General features: G+C 42.5%; 1 protein-coding gene and 1 long non-coding RNA gene across 2 annotated transcripts; one reads left to right on the top strand and one right to left on the bottom strand.

Moving 5' to 3' along the window:
- Positions 1–8,364: 8,364 nt before the first annotated feature.
- Positions 8,365–12,131, bottom strand: LOC141409386 (uncharacterized). Its single transcript, XR_012429872.1, has 2 exons — positions 11,236–12,131; positions 8,365–8,822 (listed from the first exon to the last, which is right to left on the bottom strand). It is a non-coding gene; the product is annotated as an uncharacterized lncRNA (long non-coding RNA).
- An 822-nt stretch (positions 12,132–12,953) lies between these two features.
- LOC135969311 (polyadenylate-binding protein 1-like 2) lies at positions 12,954–15,728 on the top strand. Its single transcript, XM_065538712.2, has one exon. It carries the CDS (start codon positions 13,644–13,646, stop codon positions 14,244–14,246), a length of 603 nt encoding a protein of 200 aa, XP_065394784.1. The 5' UTR covers positions 12,954–13,643; the 3' UTR covers positions 14,247–15,728.
- Positions 15,729–18,894: the final 3,166 nt, after the last annotated feature.

The raw sequence follows: 18,894 nt of genomic DNA, 5'->3' as shown, positions 1-18,894 counted from the left end.
TCCGCCTCACTTTATTTATACTCCATAAACCCCACGTCAGCAGAAAGAATGCAATGCAAAACAAACTTTCTTTTCCCAGATGTAACCTTCTACTCAGTTCTTTGTTTCTATGCTCTTCCTTATCTGCCTGCCTTCTTGGCACCTACGGGAGTTCATTAAAAGTTCAATTGGAGATACTGTCCTTGAGCCCTATCTATTCTCAGCATACTGTTCTCAAAGGCCCCTGCAGTCTTCATCCTTATCATCTTCACGTTGAGTAGTCTGAAGAGTAGGAAGAACAGGAGGGGTTGGTCTTGTCTCCAATGTGGCAGAGGTGGAAGAAAATCTACGTATAAGTATACCAGTGCAGTTCAAACCCATGTTGTTCAAGGGTCAAATGTATTTTATAAAGACAAAGAGCTCAATATATCAAGAAGACATAATAATTCTAAATCCATGTGCACATATCAACAGAGTTGAAAAATATGCAAAGCAAAATCTGACAGAATTGAAAATAAACAACTCAGTGAAGAAGTTGGAGACTTCAATGACCACTTTCAATTTCTTTTTTTTTTTAATTTATTTATTATTATTATACTTTAAGGTGTAGGGTACATGTGCATAACGTGCAGGTTTGTTACATATGTATACTTGTGCCATGTTGCTGTGCTGCACCCATCAACTCGTCATTTACATCAGGTATAACTCCCAATGAAATCCCTCCCCCCTCCCCCCTCCCCATGATAGGCCCCGGTGTGTGATGTTCCCCTTCCTGAGTCCAAGTGATCTCATTGTTCAGTTCCCACCTCTGAGTGAGAACATGCGGTGTTTGGTTTTCTGTTCTTGTGATAGTTTCTTAAGAATGATGGATTCCAGCTGCATCCAAAACCCTACAAAGGACACAAACTCATCCTTTTTTATGGCTGCATAGTATTCCATGGTGTATATGTGCCACAGTTTCTTAATCCAATCTGTCACTGATGGACATTTGGGTTGATTCCAAGTCTTTGCTATTGTGAATAGTGCTGCAATAAACATACATGTGCATGTGTCTTTATAGCAGCATAATTTATAATCCTTTGGGTATATACCCAGTAATGGGATGGCTGGGTCATATGGTACATCTAGTTCTAGATCCTTGAGGAATCGCCATACTGTTTTCCATAATGGTTGAACTAGTTTACAATCCCACCAACAGTGTAAAAGCGTTCCTATTTCTCCACATCGTCTCCAGCACCTGTTGTTTCCTGACTTTCTAATGATTGCCATTCTAACTGGTGTGAGATGGTATCTCATTGCGGTTTTGATTTGCATTTCTCTGATGGCCAGTGATGATGAGCATTTTTTCATGTGTCTGTTGGCTGTATGAATGTCTTCTTTTGAGAAATGTCTGTTCATATCCTTTGCCCACTTTTTGATGGGGTTGTTTGTTTTTTTCTTGTAAATTTGTTTGAGTTCTTTGTAGGTTCTGGATATTAGCCCTTTGTCACATGAGTAGATTGCAAAAATCTTCTCCCATTCTGTAGGTTGCCTGTTCACTCTGATGGTAGTTTCTTTTGCTGTGCAGCAGCTCTTTAGTTTAATGAGATCCCATTTGTCAATTTTGGCTTTTGCTGCTGTTGCTTTTGGTGTTTTAGACATGAAGTCCATACTGCAGATTCAATGCCATCCCCATCGAGCTACCAATGAGTTTCTTCACAGAATTGGAAAAAACTGCTTTAAAGTTCATATGGAACCAAAAAAGAGCCCGCATCTCCAAGACAATCCTAAGTCAAAAGAACAAAGCTGGAGGCATCACGCTACCTGACTTCAAACTATACTACAAGGCTACAGTAACCAAAACAGCATGGTACTGGTACCAAAACAGAGATATAGACCAATGGAACAGAACAGAGTCCTCAGAAATAATACCACACATCTACAGCCATGTGATCTTTGACAAACCTGACAAAAACAAGAAATGGGGAAAGGATTCCCTATTTAATAAATGGTGCTGGGAAAATTGGCTAGCCATAAGTAGAAAGCTGAAACTGGATCCTTTCCTTACTCCTTATACGAAAATTAATTCAAGATGGATTAGAGACTTAAATGTTAGACCTAATACCATAAAAATCCTAGAGGAAAACCTAGGTAGTACCATTCAGGACATAGGCATGGGCAAAGACTTCATGTCTAAAACACCAAAAGCAACGGCAGCAAAAGCCAAAATTGACAAATGGGATCTCATTAAACTAAAGAGCTTCTGCACAGCAAAAGAAACTACCATCAGAGTGAACAGGCAACCTACAGAATGGGAGAAGATTTTTGCAATCTACTCATGTGACAAAGGGCTAATATCCAGAACCTACAAAGAACTCAAACAAATTTACAAGAAAAAAACAAACAACCCCATCAAAAAGTGGGCAAAGGATATGAACAGACATTTCTCAAAAGAAGACATTCATACAGCCAACAGACACATGAAAAAATGCTCATCATCACTGGCCATCAGAGAAATGCAAATCAAAACCGCAATGAGATACCATCTCACACCAGTTAGAATGGCAATCATTAAAAAGTCAGGAAACGGCCGGGCGCGGTGGCTCAAGCCTGTAATCCCAGCACTTTGGGAGGCCGAGGCAGGCGGATCACAAGGTCAGGAGATCGAGACCACAGTGAAACCCCGTCTCTACTAAAAATACAAAAAATTAGCCGGGCGCGGTGGCGGGCGCCTGTAGTCCCAGCTACTCAGGAGGCTGAGGCAGGAGAATGGCGGGAACCTGGGAGGCGGAGCTTGCAGTGAGCCGAGATCGCGCCACTGCACTCCAGCCTGGGCAACAGCGTGAGACTCCGTCTCAAAAAAAAAAAAAAAAAAAAAAAAAAAAAAAAAAAAAAAAGTCAGGAAACAACAGGTGCTGGAGACGATGTGGAGAAATAGGAACACTTTTACACTGTTGGTGGGATTGTAAACTAGTTCAACCATTATGGAAAACAGTATGGTGATTCCTCAAGGATCTAGAACTAGATGTACCATATGACCCAGCCATCCCATTACTGGGTATATACCCAAAGGATTATAAATTATGCTGCTATAAAGACACATGCACACGTATGTTTATTGTGGCACTATTCACAATAGCAAAGACTTGGAATCAACCCAAATGTCCATCAGTGACAGATTGGATTAAGAAAATGTGGCACATATACACCATGGAATACTATGCAGCCATCAAAAAGGATGAGTTTGTGTCCTTTGTAGGGACATGGATGCAGCTGGAAACCATCATTCTTAGCAAACTATCACAAGAACAGAAAACCAAACACCGCATGTTCTCACTCATAGGTGGGAACTGAACAATGAGATCACTTGGACTCAGGAAGGGGAACATCACACACCGGGGCCTATCATGGGGAGGGGGGAGGGGGGAGGGATTTCATTGGGAGTTATACCTGATGTAAATGACGAGTTGATGGGTGCAGCACACCAATATGGCACAAGTATACATATGTAAAAAACCTGCACGTTATGCACATGTACCCTACAACTTAAAGTATAATAATAATAAAAAAATATATATTCATATGAAAAAAAAAAAGACACACAAGAAGTGACGAAAGCGAGCATCCTCGTCTTGTTTCTGATCTTAGGAAACAGCTTCCAGGTTTTCACCACTGAGTATGTTAGCTGATGGTTTTTCATAAATGCCCTTTATCATATCAGAGATTTTTCTGCTATTCCTAGTTAGCTGAGTGGTTTTCTAATTGTAGAAGAGGGCTAACTTTTGTCAATTAAATGATTTTCTGCATGTATTGAGATAAGGCTGCGCCATTTTTTCTTCATTCTATTAATAAAGTGTATTACATTGATTGATTTTCATATGTTGAACCATTCTGGTATTCCTTAGATAAATCCCACTTGTTCCTGGTTTATAATTATTTTAATGTATTGTTGCATTTGGGTTGCTAGCATTTTGTTGAGAATTTTAAAATCAATAGTAATAAGGTAGTAGTAGTCTATTTTTTTCTCTGGTGGGATTCTTTAACTAGCTTTGACATTTTATTTTCCTCTTTTTAATTTGGTTTTGAGATCTCCCTCAGGAGGATGGCTAAAAACTCTAGCCCTTCCAGTCAGGGCTTCAAGGTATTTGGTCATGAATGTTTACAATATATCTTTTACAGGATACTTCTTTATCCTGGTGAATGGCCTAATTCCTAAGGGTCTGAACCATGACCAGATTTCCCTCTCACAGAAAACTTGTTTTCACTGGTAGACATCATGTGGCTCCTGTCTGATCTGTGTCCAGTTTATTCCTACCAAGATAGATACTCTCTAGGAGAGCCCTGACCCAGAAAGAAGTTAGGTTTAGGGGTCTTGGTCAGGTAAGACAGGGTAGGCAACTCAACAATACACATAAAATTAAAGAAACAGCATATTCATTTAGTTGTTATTCATTGCTTTCTTTCATCATAGTTTTGTAGCTTTCCTAATATAGGTCTTGTATATATTTTGTTATATTTATACCTATGTATTTCATTTTTTGAGTATGCTAATGTAAATGGTATTTTGTCTTTTTAATGCACAAACATCAATTTTATTTTTCGATAATGGCAATAAGCAATGCAAAAAGGAAATTAAAACAATTATATTTATAATAGCATCACAGAATAGCAAACAAATATATAATTGTTTATAATATTTATTATAAACAATTCTATTTATAATAATATCACAAAAAAATACTTACCAATATATTTAGCAAAATAAGTGCCAAACCTATGATCTGATAACTACAAAACATTGTTGAAAGACATTAAAGAAGATAAATGGAAGAACATTACATGTTAATAGATTGGCAGACTTAAGATGTTAAGATGCCACTACCCTCCAAATTCATCTGCAGATTAAAATTCCACTTCATTTCTTGTATATAGGAAAACAGCTGACATTTTTCATATTAACCTTGTATATATATTTTTAATTGTTATTGAGTCGAAGTTTCACTCTGCTGCCCAGGCTGGAGTACAGTGGCGTGATCTCAGCTCATGGCAACCTCCGCCTCCCAGGTTCAAGCGATTCTCCTGCCTCAGCCTCCCGGGTAGTTGGGATTACAGGTGCAGGCCACTGTACTCGGCTGATTTTTTGTATTTTTAGAGAGACGGGGTTTCACCATATTGGCCAGGTTGGACTTGAACTGCTGACTTCAGGTAATCTGCCCGCCTTGGCCTCCCAAAGTGCTAGGGTTACAGGTGTGAGCCACAATGCCTGGCCATTAACCTTGTATTCTTAAACCTTGTTATAACCATTTATTAGTTCCAGAAGGTATTTTTTGTTGACTCTTTGGGATTTCTTTTACATAGACCTTGTCATTTGTGAACAAAGACAATTGCATTTATTCCTTCTCAATATATATACTTATATTTTTATTGTCTTATATAATTATCTAAGACGTCCAGTAAAATGTAGAAAGCAGTGGTGAGAGGGGACATTCTTAGCCTTGTTTCTGCTATTAGAAGGCTAGCTTCAAATTTCCAACCATTGAGTATAATGTTAGCTGTATTTTATTGAAGAAACTATTTACCAAGATGAGGAAGTTATCCTCTATGTCTTGATTATTTGGGGTTTTGCTAATGAATGAGAGCTGGATTTTGTCAAACACTTTTTCCTCATCTACTGATATAGTCATGTGATTTTTCTTCTTTAGCCTGCTGAGGTGATGGGTTACATTAATTGATTTTATTTTAAAAAATTAAGTAACTGATGTTATAATCAAATATATATATGTAATGAACAATATGAAATTTAGATATATGTATAGATTGGGGAAAGTAAATCAAACAAATTAAAATATTCATTACTTCACATATATTTTGAGATGAAAATATTTAAAATCTACTTTCCCCAATTTTTAAGTACACAATACAGTGTTACTAAATATAGTTTCTGTGTCATACAAAAGATCTCTTGCACTTACTCCTCCTGTCTGCATTAATTAATTTTGGATTTTTTTTTTTTAATTTAACTTTCATCAGGATTAACCGCCCTCTAGTGGCCCACCTTAAAATGTGAAGAAATGTGGCCCTTGTGGCCAACATTATTAGAGATTCATTAAAAGGTGAACGAAGAGATTCATTTGAAAAGGCTTGTGTTGCTTTTCAAAGCCCAAAAAATTCAATTAAGGTTTCAGAAGTGGATGTCAATGAACAGCAGTCTGTTTGGAAAACAGGATATAGAAAGATGGAGGAGAGGCTAAGGGAAGGGGAGGGGTGCTAATATCCTTATTTTATGGGAAACTGACGAAGGTGTATGCTAGAAACTGAGAGTTAAGCATATCACTTAAAGTTACTAGAGTCACCAACAGAAGAACTAAAGATCAAAAGATATAAAAATTGCCAGAAAGAAAGAGAGGGCAGATTGAAGATAGTGTGAGTGAGTTAAATCCTCCTCTCTGGTAGAGGATGGTCACTTGATGATGTCTGAAGTTGGTGAATTATTGAATTAGCAGATTAGGCATTTTCTTTAGATATAAGGAGGTAATGGTCAGAACACTGCAAACAGAAATTGTTAAAGTGGTCTACTCTGGGAAGCACAGTTGGAGAGCAGGAAATGATGGGACCTTGAATCTTTGCTTTTTATCATAAGCTCTTTTGTACTTTCTGATCATCCCTATTATATTTACCATGCATATATATATATGTGTGTGTGTGTGTGTGTGTGTGTGTGTGTGTGTGTGTGTGTGTATTTAAATTAAGAACAATTATTTGGAGACAGTTCTAAAAAGATGATCTGTATGGGAGGAAGCTCCAAGGTTAATCACCTTGACATTAGCAAGATTTTACCACATCGAAGGAGATTTCATTTTACATGTATTAAACAAAGTGAAAACCTAAAATTGATCAGCAGCTCACGATACTGGATATCAGCCAACTCACGCTTCAGTAATCCATGAATGCATCCCATCACAATGGTGAATATTGGTAATATTGTTCCAGAGACATCATGGAGACATCAAAGTGTGTTCGGTAGCCTGGAGCAAAGAAGCTGAAGGAGTATATTACCTTACAGTAAATTACCTCTCAAATGGCCCCCAAGATGTTGCTCAAAAGGATGAATAGCAGTTGACAGAAAATTCTCTCCCATCTCAATATCCCATTTTTGTTGAGATCATGTTATTAAATCTTCTGGGTGGTTTCCTTGAGTACAGAAAATGCCATGCTTTCATGTGTTAATTAATGTGCAAGACCCTGGGCCTCCAGAAAATAAGTAAGTGGATCATAAAAAGGTCCTGTGGTTGGGACTAGCACGGAAAAGCTCAATGAGAGTGTGAGCTACGCGAGTTCAGGCCAGAGAACCCAGAGGATCAGACTCCCTCTGTACTGACACTTTGCTCCTGGTTAGAGAGAAAATTTCAGGCTGCCTGGAGCACCAGAAAGACAAGACACTGGACCTTCAAAAACCAGCTGAACAAGCACATCCCCAGGACAGAGGGCAATAAGATTAATAAGGAGTCTTTTGTATTGGGCATTGAATGCATGTCAGGCACTGTGAAAAACATTTACCATACATTATCACTTGTTATCCTTATAAATATCCCTTTCTACAGATGAGGACTCCAAAGCCAAGATGGAAAAAAAGGGGGTTAAAGTACCTTGACCAAAGTAAGCACAACTATTAAGTCACGGCCTGGGGTGTATCTGTAGGTATATTGTTATAAAATCAGTTCTGTGAATTGCCTAAAATTATAACAAAGAAGGGCATGAGTTAAAGCTTTAAGCGTGTGTTAGAAGGTGAATTGGTTCTCAGAGAGAAAAATATCTGGAATGCTGTGTAAAAACCATCAGTCAATACAGCCCTTTGGCTCGGTTTCTAAGCAGAGCTGGGGCAAAACTACTTGTTACAAAGGAAATTTGTAAGATGCTTAATTAAGGTTTCTGAAATTCAAACTCTGAGCACACACAGAGGCTCAAGAGTGGTTAAGTGTTTTGCTCTGAAATTCAGCTTACCAGCCAATCTGGCTCCAAGGCCCATCTCCTTTTGTTTGCACCAAAATGACGAAAACAAACCTGCTTTTCTCGCCTGGTAGTAGCACATTCTGGAAATCCCCTTAAATCTGCTCATATAGATATAACTCATACTTGTTAATGGTTGTATAATAATCCTCAGAATGGCTGCACTGCCAATGTATCAGTCATTCCTCAACTGATGCATACTTGCTCTGTGCCCTAATTTGCCCAATATGAATGTTTCTGTGATAAACACATACATATTTCATCATGTCCTGGGGTTCTTATCTCTCCAGGACTCACTACCATTCCATCCCTGCCCCATATACAAATCTGTCTTCACTTTATAAGGACCCAAAGGACCGTTTGCTAAATTTGTTGTATTGACTCAGGACAACTTAGTAATCATTGTTGTCATTTATTAAACAACAGGGGCATATCCAAACGCTTTCCAATTCTCCCTAAATAACAGCCTAAGGCTGACGGTTTTTGTTGGCCTGTATCTCATAATTATTTTTATTTAGAGGAATTTGGTAGTGGTGGGGTTGGGGTGGGAGGTGGCGTGTGGACGGTGCGAATTGACAGAAACAATTTCCCTACACCAAAATACAGGTGTTTTCATTCTCTATGCCCCCAAACACCCTCCCTGCAGCTATGCAACGAGCAATTCATGGGAAGAGGCTTCCTTACATAGACCCCTGTTTTTGGTGTTTTGATTTACTTTTGTGTGTAGAGTTGATCTGTCCCTCTTCCCATTGGTGTCCTCCCCCACACCCACCCCCAGTCCTCTTCCTTCTTCCTTCTTTTCTTCTCTTCTCCTCTGCTCTCTGAACTGCATTCCCACTCCTTCTGATTTCTCCCTCCTGAAAGGAAAAGGGAGATGGGCCACATGAAATAGCAGAGCAGTGCCTACCCCACTCTTTGAAGTTCTCTGCATCTGAACCTCTCTCTCTTTTGAAAGCTCCACTGAGAAATTATCAGCAGGCGAAGTCCAAACCCAAGCACACAAAGTTGTTGTTGTCCCATTTTAAACCAACTCCCATGCATTGTACAGCTAGGAGCATGAGAGCAGAGTCTCAATGAGGACATTGAGGCTGGTGATGAAAAGCCTTGGCGAGAAGTTTAGACACGTTTGGACATGCAAGGCCTTAGAGAGGAGTCCTGTTCACTGTCCAGTCCTTCTGAATCTCCTTTGCTGGCTTGTGTTCCCCACCCAACTTCTAAATGTCAGAGTATCTCAGGGAGTAGCCCTGTACCTTCTTCTCCTGGCTATACTCTCTCTGGGTGATCCTATTCAGTTTTGTGACTTTAAACCCTAACTGTGTCCTGTTGTCTCAACAATTCTGCTTCTCCAGCCTCTATGGATGACAAGCAGACTTCAGTAACTAAGCCTGTGCAAATAGGAGTTCTTGACACACACACCCATCTATCTTTCTGCCTTCTCCAAATCTACCATGCCCACTCTCTGTCTTTCCTATGACCGTACATAGACCTCTGATGAGGATGTCCAAGAAAACACTCTCGTAGTAATCGTTCATTTCTTAAGTTTGTTCCCTGGTTGCCTCTAATCCACTCGCAAGTGCTGTCTCTCCCACTTCCAAAACACCATGTGAATCCATGCACTAGTCTCCACATTGAGGCTTCCAGTCTGGGACAAGCCCCTGCTCTCTCTGGACTGGACTACTGCAAGAGCCTCCTAACTGGTCTCCCTGCTTTCCTTTGTGCCCTGCCCACTTGTGATATTGCCCACACAGAAGGGCTAGAGAGAAACCACTCAATAAGCATTAGATTATGCTACTACCTGCTTCAATCCTTTCTCTGGCTCTCCTGAGCCCTCTGAAGAAGAACCAGACTCTTCATCATGGCACCACCCACCACTGCACCTTCCTCCCTTTCTTTCCTCTATCCCCGCTCACACTGGGCTCCATGCAACATTGGCACCCTTTCTGCCCCCACTCCCACCCCCAGTACCCTCTCTTTTCTGCCACAGGGCCAGGGGAATTGCTGTTCCCTCTGCTGGGCAGGTTTCCCCCTTGGTTCCTTGAAAGACTGGCGGCTCATCATTGTCCTCAGAAAGGCCTTCCCTGAGCTTCGTGTCTCCCGTTTTGCCACTTTTCTGGGGTTCTAGGCAATATGTACCAAATCACCTTGTTTATATGCCCGAGAACATTCACAGCAACCTTTAACTGTTTTCATATTCCCTCATCTGTCCATTGTCTGTCTCCCCACTAGAAAATGAGCTCCCTGAGTGCAGGGACAGTCTGGCTGGCAGAATACTCGGTACATAGAAGACCCTCCAGGAATATTTCTTGAATCACTGAATAAATAAAATCAGCAGCACTTCCTCCCACAGGAAAGGAAACTTCCCCTCCCTCTGTTGAGGCTCCACAGGGTTCTTTATTTTTGCCCCGTCACAGTGTGTAATGGTCAGAACACATTCCATTTGCAGGTGGCAGAAACTGACCACAAAGCAACTTTAAAAACAAAAAACAAAAGGGAGGTGGAAACTCGACTCCATGGAAGCCCCTGAGAAAGGACTTGGGGAGCAGTCCCAGCTGTGTCCTTGTCTCTTTGGTAGCCCTGTTCCTGTTGCTAGAGCTTCAGGATCCTAGGAATTGTTTTCAGGTTTGGGGATTTGCTAGCCATTGCATGACTTCCCTGAACTTCCTTCTCCTGCTGTTTCACTGATTTCGGTTGGCTCTGTGTACTGGAAACCAACACCAGAGAAGGAGATCTTGTTGAGTCCTGGTCCTCGACTTGGTCTTCCTTGTCATTTCTGTTTCCTAACAATGGGCCGAGAAGCTCTTCTCATCCTCGCCACATCCCCTACCCCTCTGCGAGCATGGCTTCCCCCTTGGCCTCTGCCTTCTCAGGTCCCTCTTGGACACTAACCTGGAAATGGCGAGGCACAGCTTCATCTGTTCCCTGCCTGCAAGCAACCTAGACCCCCAGGAGATGGCTCTTAACAGCAGTGACAGTGATCACCTTGGTCAGGCATGCGCTGTACAGCAGGCTTTTCCTAGGTCTCTGTCCCTTGCCTTTGCTGGCTCTAGCCCTGCCTACAGGCAGAGAGCTGGACTTTGCAAGCTGGAGAGGTACATGTCTGTGTATCTGCTTCTCAGCCACCTTGGGATGCTTTCCAGCCAGCGATGAAGAGTTCTCACTGCCTCGCACCCCACAGTGACTCAGTCACTTCCTCAGGTTCACGGTTGTTCTATCATGTATGACGGACAAGATCCAGCCATCACTGCAACCACAGAACACGGCTTTACTTACCCAAACAAGGCAGAGGAGGAGAGGATGAGAGAATATGTGCCGGGCAGGTGAAATTCCATGGCCACCATAGTCCAATCACATAGCACTTACAGTCCTCTGCTGACACTTCTGTTTTCTGTGGGGGCAGGCTGAGCTTTAGCAGAGTGCAGGCATCCTGAGGGAAGGCACTAGGGTTTTCTCTTTTTAAATATCTGGCCCCACTGGCTCACGGTAAATGTGAGACCCCTATTTATGGAATGAAAAGGGACAGAGGGAAGGATTGTTCAGACTCTTTTTGAATTGGTCACATCTGACTTTCTTCCTTGTGTTCTGTCAGCCCTGTCTTGGTTTTGTACGTGCGTGTACGTGTAAATGTGCACTTATACATGCACATTGATGTTTAATTTGTACTCATTCTAAAGTTCTGATCATACTGCTTCCCTCCTTGAACACGCTGAGTGGTCCCTGTGACCTTGGGTATACAGTAGAAGCACCTTAGCTTGACTCTCAGGGTCCCACACCTTCCAGCCCTGTCTGCTACCATGTACTCTTGGAGACCATGAGCTCTGGCCCTGCCAGATTATTAGGCATGGCCAGAATGCCTTCCTTCCTGCCTTGACATGGTGGACTGCTCCTCATGTTTCAGAGCCCACCTCGGGGGTTCTGTCTTTGGTGCAGCCTCACTTAATTGCTACCAAGAAGAGTTAGGGGTTGGTTCTCCTTTCTGGAGGAAGCGGGACTGTAGCTTCTGTTACACTCAGCTCTCATGGTGGCTCCCTTGTCTATACGCCCAGCATCTGGCTCTGTGTGGCCTCTCTGCTCACCGCACACACACTGCTCACCTCTTCTCACCCTGCTCCACACTTCCAACACATCGACACTCCCTGCTCACTTAACACATTGTGGGCCCCTTAGCCCCCTGTACCAAGTACCTGATAAGCTTTCCATAAATATTAGCTGGTGATCTGGGACCAGGCACTTCATTCTAGAGAGAGAGCTCAGGTTTTGTTTTGGTTTATCTTTTGAACCTGAATATGTACTTCTTGGTCCAGGTTGGGAACCTCAGCGCCTTGAGAGCAGAGCCAAGAATAAACAAGTGCCTGGCTCTGGACCAGGCCCTGTTCTCAGCCCTGGGTTTGGCTTTCCTCACCTTATCATTGAGGACAGTACTAGGGACAGGGTGCTCTTGATTCCACCACTTCCAGACTGCATGTCCTGAGGCCTTGAGTGTATCCTCAAGGCCACCCCAGCCTCTCCTGCAAGGTACTTGATTTAATCATTTAAACGTTCCACTATGTGGAGAGAGGGGATACAAATAACGCTCCCTTCCGAATCGAACCCTTATCCCTTCGGTCTACAGCGCAGCCCTTTCCCTGGCGCCCTTTTCATAAATATCCAGGCGACCCGAGGGGCTGAGCACTCCCGCCCCCGCTCCCGCCCCCCGCTCCCTCTACTGCTGGCGTCCTCTCCCACCGCCCGCGGCCCCGCGGCCCCGCGGCCCCGCGGCCCCGCGGCCCCGCGGCCCCGCGGCCCCGCGGCCCCGCGGCCCCGCGGCCCCGCGGCCCCGCGGCCCCGCGGCCCCGCGGCCCCGCGGCCCCGCGGCCCCGCGGCCCCGCGGCCCCGCGGCCCCGCAGCAGCCACAGGGGGAACCAAAGAGACAGAAGCCTTCCCAGCTGCCCGGACGACAGACGCCAACACCCCCCGCCCCCCACCACACGCTGCCTGCCCGCCCGCGCCCCGCACCCTGCGCGCTAGCCCACGACCGAGCGGCGGCGGCAACAGCAGCTGGCTGCAGGCTGCTGCGACTCGCACCGGCGCGCTCCTGGCAACACCTGCCATCCCAGGTGACTTGAACTCGCCAGTTCGGTTCCCCTGCGCCAGCTCCCGCTTGCGCATCGGGTCTGGATTCCGGCACCCACCGGCCCTCCTGCCCTCCCCCGCCTCTCCGTCCCCCAGCTCGTGGGAAGGGAGGTCGCGGCAGCGGCCCGGCAGCAGCGGCGACCGTGGCGACAGCAGCGACAGTGGCGGCGGCGGTGGCGGCAGCGGCTGCGGCGGCGGCGGCGGCGGCGGCGGCGGAGGCTGCGGCGGCGACCGTGGCAGAGGCCGTGGCGGAGGCCTCCGTGGCGGAGGCGGAAGCAGAGGTGGAGGCTGAGGTGGAGGCCGAGGCCTCAATAGAGGAGGCAGCATCCGAGGCCACCCCTGGGGAGGCGGAGGCCGCCCGGGCGGCATCGGCGGTGGCGGTGGCGGAGGGCAGCGCGGCCGAAGCCGCCGCCGCAGCGGAGGCTGCAGGGACCCCCTTGGGGGAGGCGGATGCGGATGCGGATGCGAATGAGGGGGTGGCGGCCGCTGTGGCGTCTGCGGCGGCCGCCGCCGATGCAGATGCGGATGCTGAGACCCGCGGGGGCTGTGAGGGGAACCCAGATTTTCCGATGGCCTCCCTGTACGTGGGCGACCTGCACCCTGAGGTGACCGAGGCAATGCTGTACGAGAAATTCAGTCCAGCTGGGCCCATCCTCTCCATCCGCATCTGCAGGGACAAGATCACCCGCCGCTCATTGGGCTACGCATATGTCAACTACCAGCAACCGGTGGACGCCAAGCGGGCCCTGGAGACCCTGAACTTTGATGTCATAAAGGGCAGGCCAGTGCGCATCATGTGGTCCCAGAGGGACCCGTCGCTCCGCAAGAGCGGGGTGGGCAACGTCTTCATCAAGAACCTGGGCAAGACCATCGACAACAAGGCGCTGTACAACATCTTCTCGGCGTTCGGCAACATCCTTTCCTGCAAAGTGGCCTGTGACGAAAAGGGACCCAAGGGCTACGGGTTCGTGCACTTCCAAAAGCAGGAATCCGCGGAGCGGGCCATCGACGTGATGAATGGCATGTTCCTGAACTACCGCAAAATTTTCGTCGGGAGATTCAAGTCGCATAAAGAACGAGAGGCCGAAAGGGGAGCCTGGGCCAGGCAGTCCACTAGTGCTGACGTCAAGGATTTCGAGGAAGACACCGACGAGGAGGCCACCTTGCGATGAAGACATCCCAGGAGCTAGCCAGCCAGCAGAGCCAAACCTTGGTTCACACCCGGTTTACAACCCCCCACCCCCAGCCCTCCCCCGCCAACCCACCAGCAGTGTATTTATTGTATTGGGAGTGCAGGTCTCTCTCTCTCTCCCCCTCTCTGCTCCCCCCTTCCTATTTTCTCTCGCCACCTCTCCTCTCCTTCCTTTCCTCTCCCCCGCCCACCCCTACCAAGGGCGTTGTGAATAATCTTACTAATCTGTGCCATTTGTAGGTTAAAGGCTGCCTCTTCTCCCTGTGGTTTGGTTTAAAAAGCATTTTCATTCTCTCTTTGTTTACTGCACAGGTGATACCATTTCATGGTAGAAACATCAGAAAGGAGAAGGATGTTAGATGAGGGAAGAAACAAGAGAGTAATTGCTCCCCTGGTCCTACTCCCCAGAGAGAACCACTTTTACCTTTTTGGTGTGCTGCTTTTCCAGGCTCTCTTCTCTCCCTCTCTCTCCTTTGCTCACTCCCACCCCGCCTTCCCTTTTAACACACTGTTATAGAATGGTTCATGTATGTGGTGTTTCTTAACCTGCTTTTCAGCAACTAAAACCAAACAAAAATCAACCCATTGAACTTCTTTCCATGTTATCAACAGGCTTATGAAACGTCATCTTCAGTGCCTGCAGAGTGCTCCAGTGTATCCGTGGACCTTAACATTTCTGTAATCATTCCCACGTTGTTGGACATTCAGGTGGTGCCTAGTTCTTTCCCTGTGTTTAAGACCAACATTGTGTGCTCTGTGCTTTGATGAGTGAATCCTTCCTTGTCAAGCCAAATCTTTGCCAGCATCCCGGTGGGGTGGTCTCCTTAACTGTGGACTTGCAAGATCCACATAGAGACATTTTAAAGACTTTTCCTGTGTGTTGCCAAAAGGCCCCCTTCATAAGCATTGTACCGATTTGCACTCGTGCCGGCCAGCGCAGCTAGTAAAGAGTATGCCCGTTTCCCCTGCATAGTCTCCTGGTCACCGTAATTGATGGTATGTGTGTGTGCATGTGTGCGTGTGTGCCTGTGTGTGTGCGTGCGTGTGTGTGTCTGTGTGTGTGTCTTGGCCAGCTTGTTGGGCTGCAAAGGGTATTTCGCTGTCTTCGGTGGTTCTGCTGCAATCCAACACTGTTTAATACCCCCTTCCTCTGTGCCCACTTCCTGTCCTTTTCCCTTTTGTCAGAAAAGTAATTCAGCGTCATTGCTGGAAAAAAAAAATAATCACGAAGCAGACAAGTTAACAGAGAAAAATTAATGTCACCCGTAATCGTTTCTGATGATTACTTATACATTCCTGAAACATTTTCATCTGTATCTGCCCCGTATTTTTATGTGATATATATGTGAAATTATTGTATATACTGTTTCAATATCTGCTTTTTCACACATAAATATATATTATAGACATAGATTTATAGATATTCTTGAACTTTCATGTCATTAAATATTCTTCTAAAATAGTTTTCATGGATGTTTAGTGCTCTAATGTGTGATTGGGCTGGATAGAGTGATAGATATATGTACATATTAGATATAGATATAGGGATATATTTGTTTTAAGTAATTGTTGGACATCTGGGTTGTTTCATTTTGTTTTCTTACACAAGCCAAAGCTGCCAACAGGATCACAGTGCACAAACATTACATTCATGTTTATTTCCTGAACAAACGTTCATAGTATAATTGAAGGATGAAAAGATTGGGAGGCTTAAAATCTTTTTTTTTCCTTCTTTAGTAAGTGACCATTGATAAAGATAGTACCAATTTACCCTCATAAACTACGCAGATATTGTGAGTGTACCTGGATACCTGTACAGTTTTTGAGACTTGATATTAAATTACTTATAATTTGAGATTTTTTGTTTCTATTTGTTTTAAACATTCATCTTTATGCAGACAATACATTATCAACTAAAAGCATTTTTTAAAATATTCTAAAGAAAAAATTGAAAATCATTCTTGATTCTACCACTTGACGAAAATAGAAAAAACTTTTGAAGCATTTGAGACATACATGAAAATAACTAATACCTCCAAAAATGTAATATAGGATGTATGTTTCATTATGGTATATTTTCAGCATAAGAAATTTTACTTACCATCTTTCCAAATTCTTTAATAGTCTCCTATAATTTTATTTTTACTTAGTGTTTCATTTTACAGATGAACTATAATTTCCAAAATCCTGCCCTCAATATATTTTTTTAAATGGCTATGACTTTTCCGTAACACATTTGGAGCTGAATGTTTGCTGACATCAAGAAATATTTAATTGCCTTATATACCTTGCTCTCTGCTGCCAAATGCTTCTTCCACAAAGTTTATGCCCTCCAACAGTGTAAGAGAATGCATATTTCCTTTACCATCTCCTTAAGTTAGTATTTTTTTAAGTTATGGGAAATTATTTAGGCTTGTAGTTTTAAAAAATTATTTCGTTTTACAAGTGCGTTACTTTAAAAAGACACACATATTATATATGCACAATAGCCACTTTAAAGAGATTATGCCTTTGCAGGCTTTGCCTTTTGTAAATTTTAAAACCATTATAAAATCATACTGAATATATTCTATACTAAATGTATATTCTGTGTTCATAGTGAAAGTATTCTGTCAAAATTTTTATTTAAGTATATTGTAAATACATCTAAAACATCCTTTGCTACTAAATATTCTCCTGCAACTCACTGCCATTGTATAAGTGGATCAGAATTGTTTTTTTAAGTGTTTCTTCACGTTGGGCTTTAAAAAGTAGTTTCTAAATTTTTCCCAGAAACATGAATCTGTGGTAAATAATTCTGCAGCAGCATTCTTGTATTATTTACTTAAGATAAATACTTAAAAGGGGTGTTGAAAAGTAGAAACCTTTTAATATTCTTTAACTATATTATCAAGTAGCCTGAATACACCAATTTATATTTCCACTAGTACTTTAGGGAATGTCCATTTCCTGCACAAGTATCTCTTTGGATATTTTAAACTTTGGATTTTTTTTTTTTTTTTTTTTTTGCCAATATAATGCTATGAGGACCATATCTCACTTTTTGTTTTTCTTTTTAATTTTTTTAAAAGTTTTGTTTTGTTATTCAAATAATGAAACTTCACTTTTAAAAGAAATCAAATAACATTCATAGGAAAAATAAAAATCAGTAATCATTCTCCTATCCATATATAATAATTGCCAACCTTTTGATCTATGCCATGGATCTATTTCAATAGATTTCACCTTCATCTCTCCTCCAATTTTGATAGATTTGGGTGTTTGTTGTTTCTGGTGTTTCCTCATTGAAACCAAAGCTGCTAAGAATATTCTGATGCTGAAATCATTGCTTTCATTCAGTATTGTTTCCTGAACAAACATTCTTACAAACAAATATGGAGTACTCCATTGCTGCTATATAGTACATATGATTTTAATTTTTACACTTTTTCAATTAAATAGAAAATAAAGTTTTATTACAAAATATTAGCAATTTCTGGCTATAAGAAAAAGAATTTAAAACTACCTATAACCCTATCTTTAGTGTTGCTTTTAATGTTTTGGTCAGTAGCTTTCTAGGATTATATTATATACATATACATACATACCTATATATATATATACACACGGAGAGAGAGACGGCATTGTACAATATGTACATATTGTTACATATTATGATTTACATATATATATATACACAATACCAAATCATGCTTTACATCTTTACATTTTTCTGGAATCTTTGTTTAATAATAGACCTCATATATTTTCATGTTTTTTAATATCATTTAAAATGGTCTTTGAATATTTATTATGTATATGAATTCGCTCATGTTTTTCATTCCTACGTTGTTGGAAATTTTATTTGTCCTCAATTATCCTTTAATTTCAGACCACTATGTTGACTGTCTTTTACCTAAATTTACAGTTATATCCATAATCGTTTCTATAACAGATACTTCTAACATTAAAAACAAAATTATAGATCATTTTTAAGAACTTATACTTCATAGTCAAATTCCCACTTATAAAGTTGTGTCAACTTACACGGTTACTCTGTTATTTCCATTCTAAAAGGGTACCCAGTTCTCTGCAAAAGGCTCTAAACTAGGAATTATAATTATTTCAATTTTGCTGTGTTTTCAGTGGATAAATATGTAATTTATATTTTAAAATTTGATTTGTAATAACATTTTTTTCTTTCATTTCTGTTTTCTGGGCAAACAAATCCTAGAATCATAATGTATAGTTGAACAGAATGAAGAAGCAGCGTAATCCTACCACTGGGTAAAAACCACATTTAAAGTGTTGTTGTATTTCTTTTCACACTTTTATAAATGTAGATATGCATGCATATTAAAGGGAAAGATCTCTGTATTAGGGTACTTCAGAAAAACAGAACCAATGTATATCTCAGAGAAACAGATTTATTTTGGGAATTGGCACACATGGTTTTGGAGGCTGAGAAGTCTACTGCCTGCAAGTTGTAGACCCAGGAAACTTTGAAAAAATAGGCAATATAGCAGGAGCAGATTGGGACAATGGGCATTTGGGCCATTTCTTCATGTAACTTACTTATGCCTTTGAAACATACTCGAGCCTGATCACATATATACCACTTCCATTTTATGATAGAGTGCTACTGTGCA

This window comes from Macaca fascicularis, chromosome X (assembly GCF_037993035.2).
Source record: "Macaca fascicularis isolate 582-1 chromosome X, T2T-MFA8v1.1".
NCBI lineage: Eukaryota > Metazoa > Chordata > Mammalia > Primates > Cercopithecidae > Macaca > Macaca fascicularis.
This window is presented reverse-complemented; position numbering and strand designations above follow the sequence as displayed.